Here is a 15,386-nt window from a genome sequence, read left to right as displayed (position 1 = left end):
AATTGGCTGTAGGATCCACTATGTGACACTGTAGTCTGGATAAACCATTTCATTTCTTATGCTTCAGCTATGTTTTTTTGTTTTTTTTTTTTAAAGCTAAGGCAAATTCTATAATACTCATTAAAGTGTTTTGATATTTTTTATAAAAAGTGACACACTACATCCCTAGCAAGGCTGTTGTCCTCTTTCCTGACAACAAATTCCTTTAAGTCTTTTTTTCTTTTCTTCCTAACTGAAGCCCAATGTAAAATAGTGCTTCTCCAACTTTCATACACATAGGAAATCACCTGGGCACCTTGTTAAAATGCAGACTCTTTTTTTTTTAGTAGGTCTGGGTAGGTCCCAATAGTATGCATTTCTTTTTTTCTTTTTTAATTTTTTTTTTTAGTGTTTTATTTAATTTTGAGAGAGAGAGAGAGAGAGAGAGAGAGCGCGCGAGCGAGTGGGGGAGGGGCAGAGAGAGAGGGAGATACAGAATCCGAAGTGGGCTCCAGGCTCTTGAGTTGTCAGCACAGAGTCCAACATAGGGCTTGAACCCACAAACCATGGGATCATGACCTGAGGCGGAGTCCGATGCTCAACTGACTGAGCCACCCAGGTGCCTCCCCCCATCCCCCAATATTCTGCATTTCTAACAAACTCCCGCACAATGCTGATGCTGCTATCTGTGGACCAATCTGAGTAGCAAAAACGGATTCAGATCTTCTGCAAGCCACGCGTGAGAACTTCAGCAAATCGTTTCATCTTTTTGATCCTGTTTCATTATCTATAACAAGGAAAAATATATATCCTTCTCATAGAGATGCTACAATAATGTATATGAAAAATGCAAATATAAGATAATGCAGATTCATTGGCCTTTCACGAGACCTATTTATTTTTCTAAATCCTGAAGTTTATTCTGGTCTGTCATTTAATTCTCCTAAGTAATATAGTGGAAGGAAAATGAGTTTTGGAGTCAGATAGACTTTGGTTAGAGTTATGTCTCCATTTTTTACTGTCTGTGGAGTCTTGGGCAAGATGCTTTACATCTCTGAATTGGTAATCATAATAACCTCCTTAAGGGGGGTTTGCAAGGGTTAAAAAGAATAATATATGTAACATGCCTACCTAGTACAGAGTGGTCTCTTGGTTAAGGTGTTGATGGTATTATTATATTATCATTATCATCTTACTATTTACCTCATTGTCTGTCGCAGCAGAGTATCCCTTGCATAACCATTATTAGGATATATGAATTAGAAAGCAGATTACTTGGTAAAGGAGGTGCTTAAAGCTAAGAAGCATGGCTAATCTTGTTTTCCTTTTTCTTGCGATTCAGCTGAAGGGTCAGATTATAATATACTGAGTATTATGCCACTGGCCACATAGTCATATCTCCATGTTGGCCATTTGGCTTCATTCTTCTTGATTGCAACAGTGTATCCCTAACCGTTTCTTGCTGATGCTTATTAATAGTTTATAAAAGAAATCATATTTCCATTTCTTTAAATAATAGTCACAGATATCTCAGAGCCCCTATTGGTGGACTATAATCTTTATATAACCAAGAATAATCATTTTCCCATAGAATCCACTCAATTTGTGTGTGAAGATTGTACAAGGAATCCGGGCCATGGAAGTTGATTCTAGCCAGTACTCTTTGGAACTGATTCAAATGGTCCATGCATGCCTTGACCAGGTAAGTGTGACTTACATGCTGATTTCAGTTTGGTGTTTTCCCTTCCCACCTTAGTATTTGGAGTATGGCATAGATGAACCTGTATAAAGCCACATCCACTTCCCCAGGGTAGGATGTATTTGTGGCTGTACCTAGGAGAATAGGCATTGGCAATTCATGATGGTTATGTCCTTCAGGCAGCAGATTCTTAATTCTTACTTTGTAATTAATTTGTGGAATGATTTTACCATCTACATTGTGCTCCATTTTTTATGATCAAGATTAATTTTTGTAAATCGATTTTACAAAATTATAGTCAGAGATAATTTAGAGTTCCTAATGTGCAGAATAAATATAGTTCTGCCATCTCACAGTTGCCTTGCAGTGTCGTCTAGGTTGCTATTATTCAAAATATGGTTCATGGACCATAGGTGTTGGAATCACTGGGGGATGGGGATGTTTTACAAGTAAAAAAAATGAAGATTCCTGAGACCCAGTGCACACCAAGTGGATCCGAATCTCTGTAGGTAAATCCGAGAAATCTTTATTTATAACAAGCACTCTGGGAGATTGTTGGTTTTTTTTTTTAACGTTTATGTATTTTTGAGAGAGAGACAGAGCAAAAGTGGGGGAGGGGCAGAGAGAGAGGGAGACACAGAATCTGAAGCAGAGTCCAGGTGAGCTGTCAGCACAGCCTGATGCAGAGCTCGAACTCAGGAACCATGAGATCATGACCTGAGCCAACGTCAGATGCTTAACTGACTGAGCTACCCAGGGGCCCCACTCTGGGAGATTCTTAAGTGCTATATATATTGTAATTTGAGAGTCACTGCCCTAACTGAACAAGTAAGGAAGGTGCATTCTCATTCATGTACAAGTGTTGATGATAATGAGATGATATGCGTGAAACATGGAATATGACATAAGAAATTATGTTTTTTGGGGGCGCCTGGGTGGCTCAGTCAGTTGAGCGTCCAACTTCGGCTCAGGTCATGATCTTGTGGTTCGTGGGTTTGAGCCCTGCATCAGTCTCTGTGCTGATGGCTCAGAGCCTGGAGCCTGCTTCCGATTCCGTGTCTCCCTCTCTCTCTCTGTCTCTCAAAAATAAATAGACATTAAAAAAATTAAAAAAAAAAAAAAAAAGGAATTATGTTTTTTGAAACATGAGGATAATATACAAAAGGATAATACACTGTGGTCTTTGAGTAATTTTAGCATACAGCCTTCTAAGAGGAAGTAAAATGCCTCTTTAGATCCCATTTTTCCCTTTTCCTTTAAATTAAAACTAACCCAGTTTGTACTTTCTAGGATCCTGAGCGGAGACCCACAGCAGATGAACTTCTGGATCGTCCCCTTCTCAGGAAACGCAGGAGGTAAAGTACAGAGAAGTCACTCTGTTGTCTTTCTCTATAGATGGTTGATTGTTGAAGGCCTGATCAAAGGACCACAAGAGAGGGCAGTGTTTCCTGACTTGGCCACTCTGGTGCTGTTTTCCACTAACATCGCTTCTTTTGTTGCTTGAGAGGAGCTCCTGACTTTCACCTCCTTAGCTTGTGCTGTTTTGTTCTGAATTTATATGATGAGACCCTAGAACCTTGCACTCCCCCCATCTGTGAGTTTTAATCTAGAGTTGAGGCATTAGAGTGTAGTAATTAAGAGAGGAGAGCTCTGGATTCAGACATCCTTAGATTTGTATCTGAGTTCTGTTATCTTTGTCAAGTTATTTAACACCTCTCGTCTTTCATTTCCTCCTCTATAAAGCCAGGTAGGGTATGGATTAAAGGAAGTAATGTATCTAAAGTGCTCAGCCCAGGGCTTGGCACAAGATGCTCAGCAATGATCAGACAGTAGTGTGGATTTAGAGTGGGCCTTTGTTTTTCAGTACATGTGTTCAGATGGTAGATTTCAGTTAGAGGAGTATTCTTCAGATACCTTTGCTCAGGTCCTGAAATCAGACTTGATTGATGGTTGACAGGTTACTTCCTGAGATTTATTCTGTGGCATTGGTCTCTAGAGGTAGGAAGGAGATCTTTTATCCCTCACGTCTTACAAGAGGCTTCAAACACTAACTTAAAAAAAGACATGTTCTTTATTATTCTTTCTTTCTTTCTTTCTTTCTTTCTTTCTTTCTTTCTTTCTTTCTTCCTTCCTTCCTTCCTTCCTTCCTTCCTTCCTTCCTTCCTTCTTATCTCTACACCCAACAAGGGGCTTGAACTCACGACCGCTAGATTAAGAGTCACATGCTCCTCTGAGCCAGCCAGCCACCCCATTATTATTCTTAAATGTTCTAGTCTATATTTCATCCTGTTATACTATTTTTGTCTTACTGTCCTTCCTCCTCCCCTACCAGTTCTGTTTCTATATCTTCCCAATTTTCAGACCTTTGCTGTGCTCTTTTTCAAGCCTTGCTCTTAGATACACTAAGCATATACTTAATTCCATAATCTTTGCTATTTGGTCAGTACCTTTATTTTGTGGTATCGTTTAATTAATTTTTTCTGGTTCTTCTCCACTTGAACTCTAGCCAGTGTTTCAGTGCCTAGAATTATGTGTAATACTCCGGATACAGCACTCCGACCTTCCACTTATGTCCCATACATCGTCCAGCAGTATCACCCTTTGCAGCCGGTTAGGCATATTTAAATTTTTTATCTGGCTTACTTCCCAGCAATACAATCACTATTTTAATTTCTTTTCAGATATTTCCACTGCTAATTTTTGATTGCAATTTTTATAGAGATAATTGTAGATGTGTACATAGTACTTCATTAGAACTTTGTACTTTGATGAAAAAATATAAGAGCTTTCCAGATAAAGCAGAGACATAGCAAACTGTGGAAAATATTCAGGAAATACTAAGTTCTACCTGAGTAGGTTAGTGGTTCTAGACCTGGGACTCTCAATAGCAGCCTCTCCAGAGCTTTCCAAAAATACTGATGCCTAAACACCACCCCAGGAATTCATCTATAAGTGTTTTAGGCAAAATGAGAACCCTGGACCAGAATATGGGGAGGAAGTAGCAGGAAGAAAGGCTGAAAAGGTAGGTCAAGAATCTTGAATGCTAGACAAAGGGATGTGTGCTTAATTCAAGCAGTAGTGTAGAAGTAATGGATGTTTATGAGAGGGTGGTTCATGTGATGAGGGGCATGCCTAAGGAAGACTTACTTAGCAAACTAGTCTCGGTGTTGAATCAGTATAGGACTGAATAAAGTCAGTTGGTACTGTGTTAAGTCTTACCTGTTAGGAGGTGCTACTACATTCCAGGAAACAAAGCTGCCCAGAGCTAATGTGGCAAGCCTGGAGAGCAGAAGTGGCTATTAAGGGCATTGCATAGGTAGAATCTGTAGGACTCAAATACTGAAGAAAGGGAGACACCTGAGTCCAGGATGACCAACGTTGTAAGTGTAGTCTGCTGAGAGAATGGGGAGTGCCAGTTACAGAAATAGGAGAGTCAGAAAGAAAAGCTGTGTGGGAGAAGGAAAATGAACTGAGGTTTAGAGATGGTGAGTTTGGGAAGTCAGTGGGCAGACTAGATGGAGATGTCAGGTATTTAAAATGTGCATCAGAGGTTCTCGAGGTTCTCTGTTCCAGTTTGGAATGTTTTTTGGTGATAGAAAACAAATGTCCCCAAACTGCTGGCCCCTTCCTATTTAATGAATGGTCCAAAGCCAGGCCTGTATAACTGTTCCAATCATATCAAGGTACTTTCCCCAAAGAATTGTCGTGTTGCTGGAGACATATGGTTTATTAGAGGACTAAACCTGTGAAGTGTATTTCAGAGACATTGGTGCAGTGTAGGAACCAATTCTTTCACTCACGTATCTTTGCTTTTTTTTTTGGTAGAGAGATGGAGGAAAAAGTCATACTGCTTAATGCACCTACAAAAAGACCAAGGTAATGCCTAAGAGACTCGTGAAAAGTGATATATCTTAAATTATCATCAGGGGGTCTTTCTTTCTTTTGGTCTATGCTTTGCTTGATCCCAGTAAGTAGCCTTTGGCATCCTTTCAGAAGCCAACGTCTGCGTAAATGTCAGATAGTTATTTCTGAGAAAAAGAAAGCTGTGATTTCACCCTCGTGCTGTAGCGGTCATCATTACCATGATGAATGTTGAAAAGTTGAGAAGTGTAGGTGTTATGGACCAGACTGGAATCTGATCTGGCTGAGCTGTGATGAAGGCCTGAGGCAGAAATTGCAGAGCCTGCTATGATAGAGGGTTGAAATAAGTTGTCGAGAAAGAACATACTTTCTCATACCATAATTGGCGGTTCTTCTCTGGGAACGGACTGGAAGCATTTTCCTTTGATACAGTTTTTATGTTAAATGTGCCTTTGTTCTGGGGGTTGTTGACAGGTCAAGCACTGTGACTGAAGCACCCATTGCTGTGGTAACGTCACGAACCAGTGAAGTCTATGTTTGGGGTGGTGGAAAATCCACTCCCCAGAAACTGGATGTCATCAAGAGTGGCTGTAGTGCCCGGCAGGTGTGTGCAGGGAATACCCACTTTGCTGTGGTCACAGTGGAGAAGGAACTGTACACCTGGGTGGTAAGTGAAAGCTAAGTACTTTAGAACAGTGATGTAAGCCTAATTATTTACTGGGCTGAGGATGTCTAAGTATTTTGTTAGTTGAACATGTGCACTGGAATGACAGTGTGGAGTGGTGGAATGTAGGCTCTAACGAGAGCAGGGATTTTGTCTGTCTAGTTCACTGATGTGTCCCCAATGCCTGGGACATATTAGGTCATTTGTAAGTGTTTTTTGAATGAATGAATGAATGAGAGGAAGAAAGAAGGAAAGAAAGAATTAAAAGAGCCCTAGGTTTAGACTCAGGAGACTGGACTCTTATTTACAGCTGGGTGATTTCAGGAAGTCCCTTAATTACTCTGTTCTGTTACCATGAATTTCAGAGCAACTAGTATCTGTGAAACAGTTTTATAAACAAATGAAGCAGTGTTCCCACATCAGGAAAATTCTAAGACCTGTGTCAGTGATCGAAGATGGCTAGGTATATCTTCAGAATTTTTCTTTGCTCCCCTCTAGATTTCACTTTCTCTCTCACCTTCTGGGACAAATTGCGTGTATTTGCTATCTGTTCCTTTATCTGCCACTCAGTCCTCATTCGCCTACAATGCAGCTTCCGTCCCTGCCACTTGATTGAAACTACTCTTAACAAAATGACCTATAAATTGTGAAAATAAAACATATACTTTGTAGTCCTTACTTTGCTTGACCTCCCAGCAGCATTTGACATAGTTGATCTCTCCCTCCTTGAAGCTGTGTCTTCCCTTGACTTCCATGAGAACATCTTCTCTTGGCTTTTCTCCTTTTTGGCCATAGTGTGCCTTCTCATGTGTTTCAGAGTGCTTTTCCTTTACCTAACTTTGTCTCTGGTCGTCAATTCTTCTCACTCTTCCTTTTCTTCTTGAGAGCTCATTTTTTCCAGCAGTCTCAGATAACTTCTCCACAAGGCCAGGCTTTGTCCCCAGTGCATGACAGAGTAGACAATTATTGATTGATTGATTGATTAAAAGAATCAATGAATGAATGAATGCATGCATGCATGTTAGCTGTTACTTCCTAAAGCCCTGTCCCTTAAGGAACTAGCCCCTAGGGGGCTGCCACAGCCCCTATAAAACTGTTGAAAAGTCATTTGGGACTATTCTTAGTGCTATATAGCAGCCTCTTTGATATAGCCAGATTCTTTATAATTGTTCCATACTTCAGGGAAACTGTGACCAAAATTTGTAAAACTCCTAGTAAGGATTTCCAAGAGAGTATACTCCTATAAAAAACAATCAAATTAATTAAACTATGTACGGATTTTTTTTTTTTTTTTTTTTTTTTTACCAGCACTCATAATTAAATATAAAGTTCACCTTAGACTTGAAGGAGAAAGAATTGGGAATGTGTTCTTTTAAGTCTTGATGGATAGCAATCTGGATACTTTTAAATCTTTACCTGTTGGCAGGGGTTTTATACTACCTATCATTAAAAGGTTTAATCCCCTTACCCATTTTTTTTTTTCGTTTCTAAATTTCCAGCTGATTTTTTCCTATGGTTTTCTTTTCTTTATTATTTTTTTTAATGTTTGTTTATTTTGAGAGAGAGAGAGAGAGAGCACACGTGCAGAGGAGGGGCAGAGAGAGAGGGAGAGAATCCCAAGCAGGCTCCATGCTGTCAGCATAGAACCTGATGTGGGGCTCAATCCCACAAACCATGAAATCATGACCTGAGCTGAAATCAAGAGTCGGACCCTTAACCAACTGAGCCACCCAGGTGCCCCGCTCCTGGTCTTCTCGATAGGAAGTTTTATTGAAGATTAGCTTTTCGCATGAAAAGCTAAAACTTTACAAGACCTCTTTATTTCACAGAACATGCAAGGGGGTACTAAACTCCATGGTCAGCTGGGCCACGGAGACAAAGCCTCCTACCGACAGCCAAAGCATGTGGAAAAGTTGCAAGGCAGAGCTATCCGTCAGGTGTCCTGTGGTGATGATTTCACTGTCTGTGTGACAGGTAAGCCATCAACAGAAAGCATCCAAAGTGCATTTAAAGTGAAGTATTGTACTTAATGCTGTGCAGTTTCAGCTGGGATTTTACAGCAAAAGACCATATTCATGAACCAAAGGCAGTGAGCGGATACACACGTTAATAATAACATGCCCAATTTTCTATGGCAAATAGCACATAGAGGCACACAGATAACAAATCTCATGGGATCAGGAGAAATATGTTGTACGTCCCAGTTGGGAAAAATGACGTTACCACCTGGTCAGGTGTAAATAACACTAAATCAGGAATCAAGAGCTAAAGTTTAGTTTTTGTCTTGCCATTGCTTACTTTTCCTTTTCTCTAGAAAATAGAGATGGCCCTAATAAAATTTCAACATAATACTACCAATTTTTAAAAATTATTATAACAGTACACGTGACCCCCTAAATAAAAATAACTCTAGACTTGCACAGTCTATCCTTCGGATTTCTCTGATGCAGTCATTTCATATAAGATCAGTGGCTGGGATAGTTCTCATGCCAGCCCTGCCCAGCTTTCCGGCTGGACAGAGTCATTCCTTTGATGTGTTATGCCTTTCTTCCTTTTGCAGATGAGGGTCAGCTCTATGCCTTTGGATCTGATTATTATGGCTGCATGGGGGTGGACAAGGTTGCTGGGCCCGAAGTACTAGAACCCATGCAGCTGAACTTCTTCCTGAACAATCCAGTGGAGCAGGTCTCCTGTGGAGATAATCATGTGGTGGTTTTGACACGAAACAAAGAAGTCTATTCTTGGGGCTGTGGTGAATATGGTAGGTATAGATTTGTCTCTGTCCACTTATTCCCAGGAGCCAACTTGACTTCAAGCTTGTATGCATCTAAACACATGTAGCCTATACTTGAGAAGTGTTGATTCAGTGGAAGAGAATACTGTAGAATATTTTCATTGGGAAGAAGACCCTCATTTTCATTGTTTTCTTTCTTATGTATGTCTCAGGACGACTGGGTTTGGATTCAGAAGAGGATTATTATACACCACAAAAGGTAAACTCAGAAGCAGCTTCTTCCTAGAGCCTGTGTAGAGGACACACAGACTCCAGTAATAATACAGACTCCTCTTTCTCCGAATCCTCATGTCAAGGTGTTTATTTCTGAAATATTTTCTATCTGGGGGACTGACAACCCAGAATTCCTGAGTTAGCACTATGTGATCTTGTCATCTGACTAAATCATAAAAAGCTGAGAAAGAGGATATAGCCACTTTGGACACTGTGGAGTCACATCTTACTCAGGAATGGCAGCTAAAATCAGCAAGTACAGTGAACCCAGAAAATTCCTTGGGAAGATACTGGAAAGCAGTATATTGTTTCTTAACCCAACACAGCCATTCCCCCCCTCCCCATTTCCACATTTGGACACCAGATGAAATACGTGTTTGTATTGAGGGGTCACGTTGTACGAAACATAATATCTAATTACTGTCTGCACTGTAGGAGCTAGCCCTGCAGGAGCTGGCCCAGGAGCTAAAAGCAGCTGCAGGAAGAACATGGTCCTCTCTCTCACACCCACCCTGGGTCACAGGCTTGCCTGCCCACTGGAAGGTTGACAGGAATCGACTGTACCATTCACTGTTAACAATGCTCATTAACATCTTAAAAATTAACTTCTATCACTTGTGGGACCATTCTCAATGGATTTCATGGTTGTTTCTCTTCAAAAAGCCATAGTAGAAGCACTGAAGTTTGAGTTTTCAGGTTTCACAGACATCCATTCTATCCCCCTACCATTCTCCAGCTCTGTTTATTTAGCTCTAGAGGGATGTGAGCAGTTGGAAGTCCTGGCTGCCTCCTCAGTACTCTGTCACCTCATTTATAATGTGACCAGACTAGGACCCTACAAGGCTACTGAGTTTCTTCTATAACTGTCATGGGGCCTTCCATCTCAGAGAACAAAAATCAGCAATGGATCGAAGCTTCTCCTTTCCCAACATTTTCTGAGAAGTCTTTCTAAATAAGACCTAACCTATTGCTAAAACAAACTTCAGCAGGACTGCTGAGCCAACCTGGAACTGCTGCCTTTTACTTAATTATAAAACTTGAGCTCCTTGTTGAAAACAATAAGCTGCTGGGAAAATCTGAAGATGATAGAGCAGTCTTTACTGTGGTCAGTTCTGCCAGATGCAGGACATCAAAAATTTGAGGGTTTTTTCCTAATACAAGTTACATTTGGGGGATTTTTTTTTTTTTTTTTTTTTTTTTTTTCTGATTTTTTTTTTCCTTGCAGGTGGATGTTCCCAAGGCCTTGATTATTGTCGCAGTTCAGTGTGGCTGTGATGGGACTTTTCTGCTGACCCAGTCAGGTAAAGTGCTGGCCTGTGGACTCAATGAATTCAATAAGCTGGGTCTGAATCAGTGCATGTCTGGAATCATAAACCATGAAGTAAGTACCCTCTTTGGTGTCCTCACCACACTGTCAGAACTTCTCTTAGGCTGGAATTTCTTTGGGAATGCTTTTGGTTAGTGACCATGAAATTGTACGTAAGAAAAAAGATTTCACAGACATTATTATGTTCAACAAAAGAAGCCAGCCATGAAAGAGTCCGTACTATATGATTCCAATTATATGGAGCTTAAGAACAAGCAAAATTAACTTATAGATACCAGAAGACAAAGTAGTGGTAACTTCTGGGTGGGGGGTATGGGTATAAATGGAAGGGATCCTAGGATCATGGAAATGGTCTCTATTTTGATCTGGGTGGTGGTTTTACATTTATATGCATACAGAAAAATTTTTCAAGCGGTACAATATTTTATAGTTTATTATGCCTCAACAAATAAATTGATTACAAAGAATCAAGTGACGGAACTCAGGTTCTACCTATCACTGAAATAGGTACGAGATAATTGACATGAAAAGAAACACATTTTCATGCATGATCTCCCTGGAGAGTTTTTTAGATTTATTGTTCCCAAATCACTGATCCTGTACAGGCTTAGTAAGTATAATTACCGTTCACTTCCTTCAAGGATGTTGTGAAATTCACATTAAGTCGCCTCTTTGTGTTAATATGATGAGGTTTTGTCATGTTCTAAAGAATCAAGAGAAAAAAGTTTCCTGACTCAGTGAAAGAGATAAGAATTTTTAAGTAATCTCTGCAGTATTGATTCTCAAATGGGAGAGTACAAATTTGGGGCAAATCTGGGAAGGGTGTCTGCATAGTTTGAAAAGGCATATTCAAAATTACCATTACTTGATTTCAGTTTTATTATAACATTGGGTTTGTTGTGAAATTTTAAACTTACATGAGAGGAATTTTTTAATACTAGTCTAAAGGGAACGTGGGTTTTAACACATTGAGAACACTGCCTTGTAGATGAAATTAGATCACAGTAAACTGGTTGCATTCTGGGCTGGAGAGTCTTCCAAGATTTTAATTCTTTGCCCTGCCTTTGTTAGATATACAGTGTTTATACCCAACATAAATGTCCCTGGTTGTATCCTCATGTAGATACTTTCTGGGACGGAGAGTTAATGTTTTACATACTCTTAGATTAGGAATCTAAAATTTTTGTTGTCAGGAAGCCCTGCCTCATATACTGATTATAATTCTCTGATGACATATTGAGCTTATTCCGTTTTGTATTCTGTTGGAGTTGAAAAGCTACCTGGCATCTTCTACTTAGTAACAAATTTGCTTGAAAGGCCTTTTGGTCACCATGACAACATTCTCAGCCTGCCACCCCTTCGTTTTTTACCTAACGAGTATTTGCTTTGTGTTTTATCTTATTTCAGGCTTACCACGAAGTTCCCTACACAACCTCCTTTACCTTGGCCAAACAGCTGTCCTTTTATAAGATCCGTACAATTGCCCCAGGCAAGACTCACACGGCTGCTATTGATGGTGAGTTGGTTTACAGCTTTTTACACAGGCCTCAGTAGCTCATGCTCTTTTATTCTGTCAAGTGTTAGAGCTTCTTCCTTTTTTTTTTTTTTTTTTTTTTTTTTTAATTTCATTTTTAATGGTCCCAGGTTTCGGCACCAAAAAAAAAAAAAAAAAAAAAAGATTTCATTTTTAAGTCATCTCCACACCCAACACAGGGCTCAAACCCACAACCCTGAGATCAAGAGTCGAACGCCCTACTGACTGAGCCAGCCAGGCAGCCCTAGTAGTAGCCCTTCTTAACAACATATCCATTCTCCCGTTTTCCCCCTGGCATCCAGTATTATCTCATTAACAAATTAGGAATTCAAGTAAACTTTTTTTAATAATCATTATAAATGCGCAGTCAGTACATCTCTTAATGACAATGCCATGCCAATAATTCCAGAAAATGACTGCCTTTAAATTAGTACCATCTGTCCGTTTACTAAGGTAGTACCCCTTTTCCACATTTAAAATACAATATTAGAAAATACAATATTGAGTAACTTTCAGAGTCTAATTAGTTTTAGATACCCTAGCTGCCATAGATGCAAGGTTGTGTGGCAAGCTTTATATTCGTATACTCTCAACAACCAGAAGCTAGTCCGTGGAACTCTGCTCTGGCTGTGTTTTCCCTTGTACTCCATGCCCCACGTGTGCCTGGTTGTTTTTCTCTTTTAGAACGAGGCCGGCTGCTGACCTTTGGCTGCAATAAGTGTGGACAGCTGGGCGTTGGGAATTACAAGAAGCGTCTAGGAATCAACCTGCTGGGAGGACCCCTAGGTGGGAAGCAAGTGGTCAGGGTCTCCTGCGGTGATGAGTTTACCATTGCTGCCACCGATGGTGAGTGAGTCTGGACACGTCATTTCAAGCTTTCCGGATGGATGGCTATATTTTAATGTTTGGCTGGGAAAGAGGTAGACTGGTTATATAGCTGGATCATACGTTCACTTTTTATTTACATTCAGTTGGTATCTAATTGTTACGCTCATAGAGCTTCATTAATTTTTTGTCTGTTCAACATAGTGGTTGTTTAAAAAAAATAGTTATGTAAATAATGACCAAGTTAATATTCTAAGTCCCTGCTTTTTTTACTTTTTTGGTTAACTGTTTTAAGAATTACTAAATCTTTTTTTTTTTTAAGTTTATTTATTTATTTTGAGAGTGAGGGCATGCGAACAGGGGAGAGGCAGAGAGGAGAGAATCCCAAGGAGGCTCTGCACTACATTGTGGGGCCCAATGCAAGGCTCGAACCCACAAATTGAGATCATGACCTGAACCAAATCAAGAGTTGGACATTTAACTAAGCCAGCCACCCAGGCACCCCAAAAATTATTAAATACTTCTGTGTAAATTTTTTTTAATTTAACATTTTTTATTTGTTTTTGAGAGCCAGAGAGAGAGCATGAGCAGGGGTGGGGGAGAGAAAGAGGGAGACATAGAATCCGAAGCAGGCTCCAGGCTCTGAGCTGTCAGCACGGAGCCTGATGTGGGGCTCAAACCCACAAACCGTGAGATCGTGATCTGAGCCGAAGTCAGACTCTTAACTGCGTCACCCAGGCACATCTAAATACTTCTATGTATACCTGGCCCAGGACCACGTTGGTTTCAATAAATGTTGGGTGAAGTGGCTGGAGAGGAAAATGACATAATCTAATCTTGCTCCTTGGCTGCTGTCAGCCACACTGCAGTGATGTCCTCAGGGACTGCTAAGGATTGAAGGGCTGAATACTATGTGTCTCTCAGCTTCCATTGGAATTGGAATTGGTCTAATTGAACTTTCTTCTCTCTTTCTTCACATTGCTCGCTCTGTGGCATTTTCTTGCCTCTTTTACTACTTTTCTCTCTCTTTTTTTTAAGTTTACTTTTTGATTTTGAGAGAGAGGGGAGAGAGAGATGGAGAGAGAGAGAATCCCAAGCAGTCTCCACACTGTCAGCACAGAGCCTGATGCGGGGCTCAAACTCACAAACTGTGAGATTATGACCTGAGCCGAAGTCAAGAGTTGGATGCTTAACCAGCTGAGCCACCCAAGCACCCCAATCTTTTTTTTTTTTTTTTTTTTTTTTTTAAATTTTAGAGAGAGAGCAAGTGCATGTGTGAGCTGGGGAGAGGTGGGGGAGGAAGGGAGGGAGGGGGAGAGAGAGAGAGAGAATCTTTTTTAATTTTTTTTTAATGTTTGTTTATTTTTGAGACAGAGGGAGATAGAGCATGAGTGAGGGAGGGGCAGAGAGAGAGGGAGACACAGAATCCGAAGCAGGCTCCAGGCTCTGAGCTGTCAGCACAGAGCCTGATGCGGGGCTCGAACCCACAAACTGTGAGATCATGACCTGAGCCGAAGTTGGACGCTCAACCAACTGAGCCATCCAGGTGCCCCGAGAGAGGGAGAATCTTAAGCAGGATCCACGCTCATTGCAGAGCCCAATGCAGGGCTCAAACTCACGAACTGTGACCTGAACTGAAATCAAGAGTTGGACGCTTAACCAACTGAGCCACCCGGGCAACTCACCCACTTCTCTTCTTTACTGCCAGTTCTGCTAGTCCTTATCCCCTCCCTCTTCCGCATTCTTTCTTTCTTCTCTCTTTTTCCTGTATCACCTTCTGGACTAATTGTAGCCACTCTTTCTTGTGACTGGGGGAACAACAAATCACGTTTTATCATCTTGTCTTTTGACTCATTTCAGCTTTTTTTGTTGCTCGTGATCTAAGATGCCTTTGTTTTCTTTTGGTCTGTGCCTGTTGTGTACACATGAGGGATCCAAGGACGGTGTCAGATAAGTGATGTGTTGCCATATTTAAGTGAAGCAGCTTTCAGAGTGGCACGTTAACGTTCCCTGCTTGTCCCCAAATGAGGGATATTAGGGAGCAAACTGTTTAGGTCAGGTCAGGCTAGATAAATGGAAATGTTACCTAGAAAGAGTGAGGATGTCGCTGAGGATTAAATTTAGTGTTGCAAGTCTACCAGCACTTCCTGACAGGGCCTCAGGGAGGTAATGTCTCTTCAGTAGATCTGTGTACTTCACAAGGTAAACTTCAGAATGAGGAGTGTAGAATTGGATTCCATGGTTGGGCGTATTACCTCTACTTTTCCGGACTGTTCTCTATTGCCTCATTCACACAGCCAACATAAATTGAGTGCCTACTATGTTCCAGGTCCTCTTTAGGCTTTGGCAATATAAAAGTGAGTCTCAGAAAGCCCCTATCCTTAAGGAGCTCACAGTCTAAGTAGGGTAGGGGAGACACATATAAACAGACTCGTACAGGCTGATAGATCAGGTGCCATTGATGGCAGTATCTGACCCCTCTAAGTCCTA

The 15,386-nt window shown here is 40.7% G+C and overlaps 2 protein-coding genes across 2 annotated transcripts in view; one reads left to right on the top strand and one right to left on the bottom strand.

Annotated features, from left to right (window-relative positions):
* ZC2HC1C (zinc finger C2HC-type containing 1C) overlaps nucleotides 1–15,386 on the bottom strand; it is a 46,781-nt gene that overhangs the window by 7,303 nt on the left and 24,092 nt on the right. The gene's annotated exons all lie outside the window — the stretch shown is intronic.
* The window catches only part of NEK9 (NIMA related kinase 9), a 38,582-nt gene that overhangs the window by 10,191 nt on the left and 13,005 nt on the right, over nucleotides 1–15,386 (top strand). The window contains exons 7-16 of the mRNA XM_060620291.3: nucleotides 1,571–1,681; nucleotides 2,969–3,033; nucleotides 5,504–5,554; nucleotides 6,014–6,206; nucleotides 8,033–8,177; nucleotides 8,764–8,964; nucleotides 9,150–9,196; nucleotides 10,436–10,591; nucleotides 11,945–12,053; nucleotides 12,756–12,917. Coding sequence (XP_060476274.1) covers nucleotides 1,571–1,681; nucleotides 2,969–3,033; nucleotides 5,504–5,554; nucleotides 6,014–6,206; nucleotides 8,033–8,177; nucleotides 8,764–8,964; nucleotides 9,150–9,196; nucleotides 10,436–10,591; nucleotides 11,945–12,053; nucleotides 12,756–12,917 — 1,240 coding nt within the window. The remainder of the gene's footprint in view (nucleotides 1–1,570; nucleotides 1,682–2,968; nucleotides 3,034–5,503; nucleotides 5,555–6,013; nucleotides 6,207–8,032; nucleotides 8,178–8,763; nucleotides 8,965–9,149; nucleotides 9,197–10,435; nucleotides 10,592–11,944; nucleotides 12,054–12,755; nucleotides 12,918–15,386) is intronic.

This window comes from Panthera onca, chromosome B3 (genome assembly GCF_046562875.1).
Source record: "Panthera onca isolate mPanOnc1 chromosome B3, mPanOnc1 haplotype 2, whole genome shotgun sequence".
Lineage (NCBI taxonomy): Eukaryota > Metazoa > Chordata > Mammalia > Carnivora > Felidae > Panthera > Panthera onca.
This window is presented reverse-complemented; position numbering and strand designations above follow the sequence as displayed.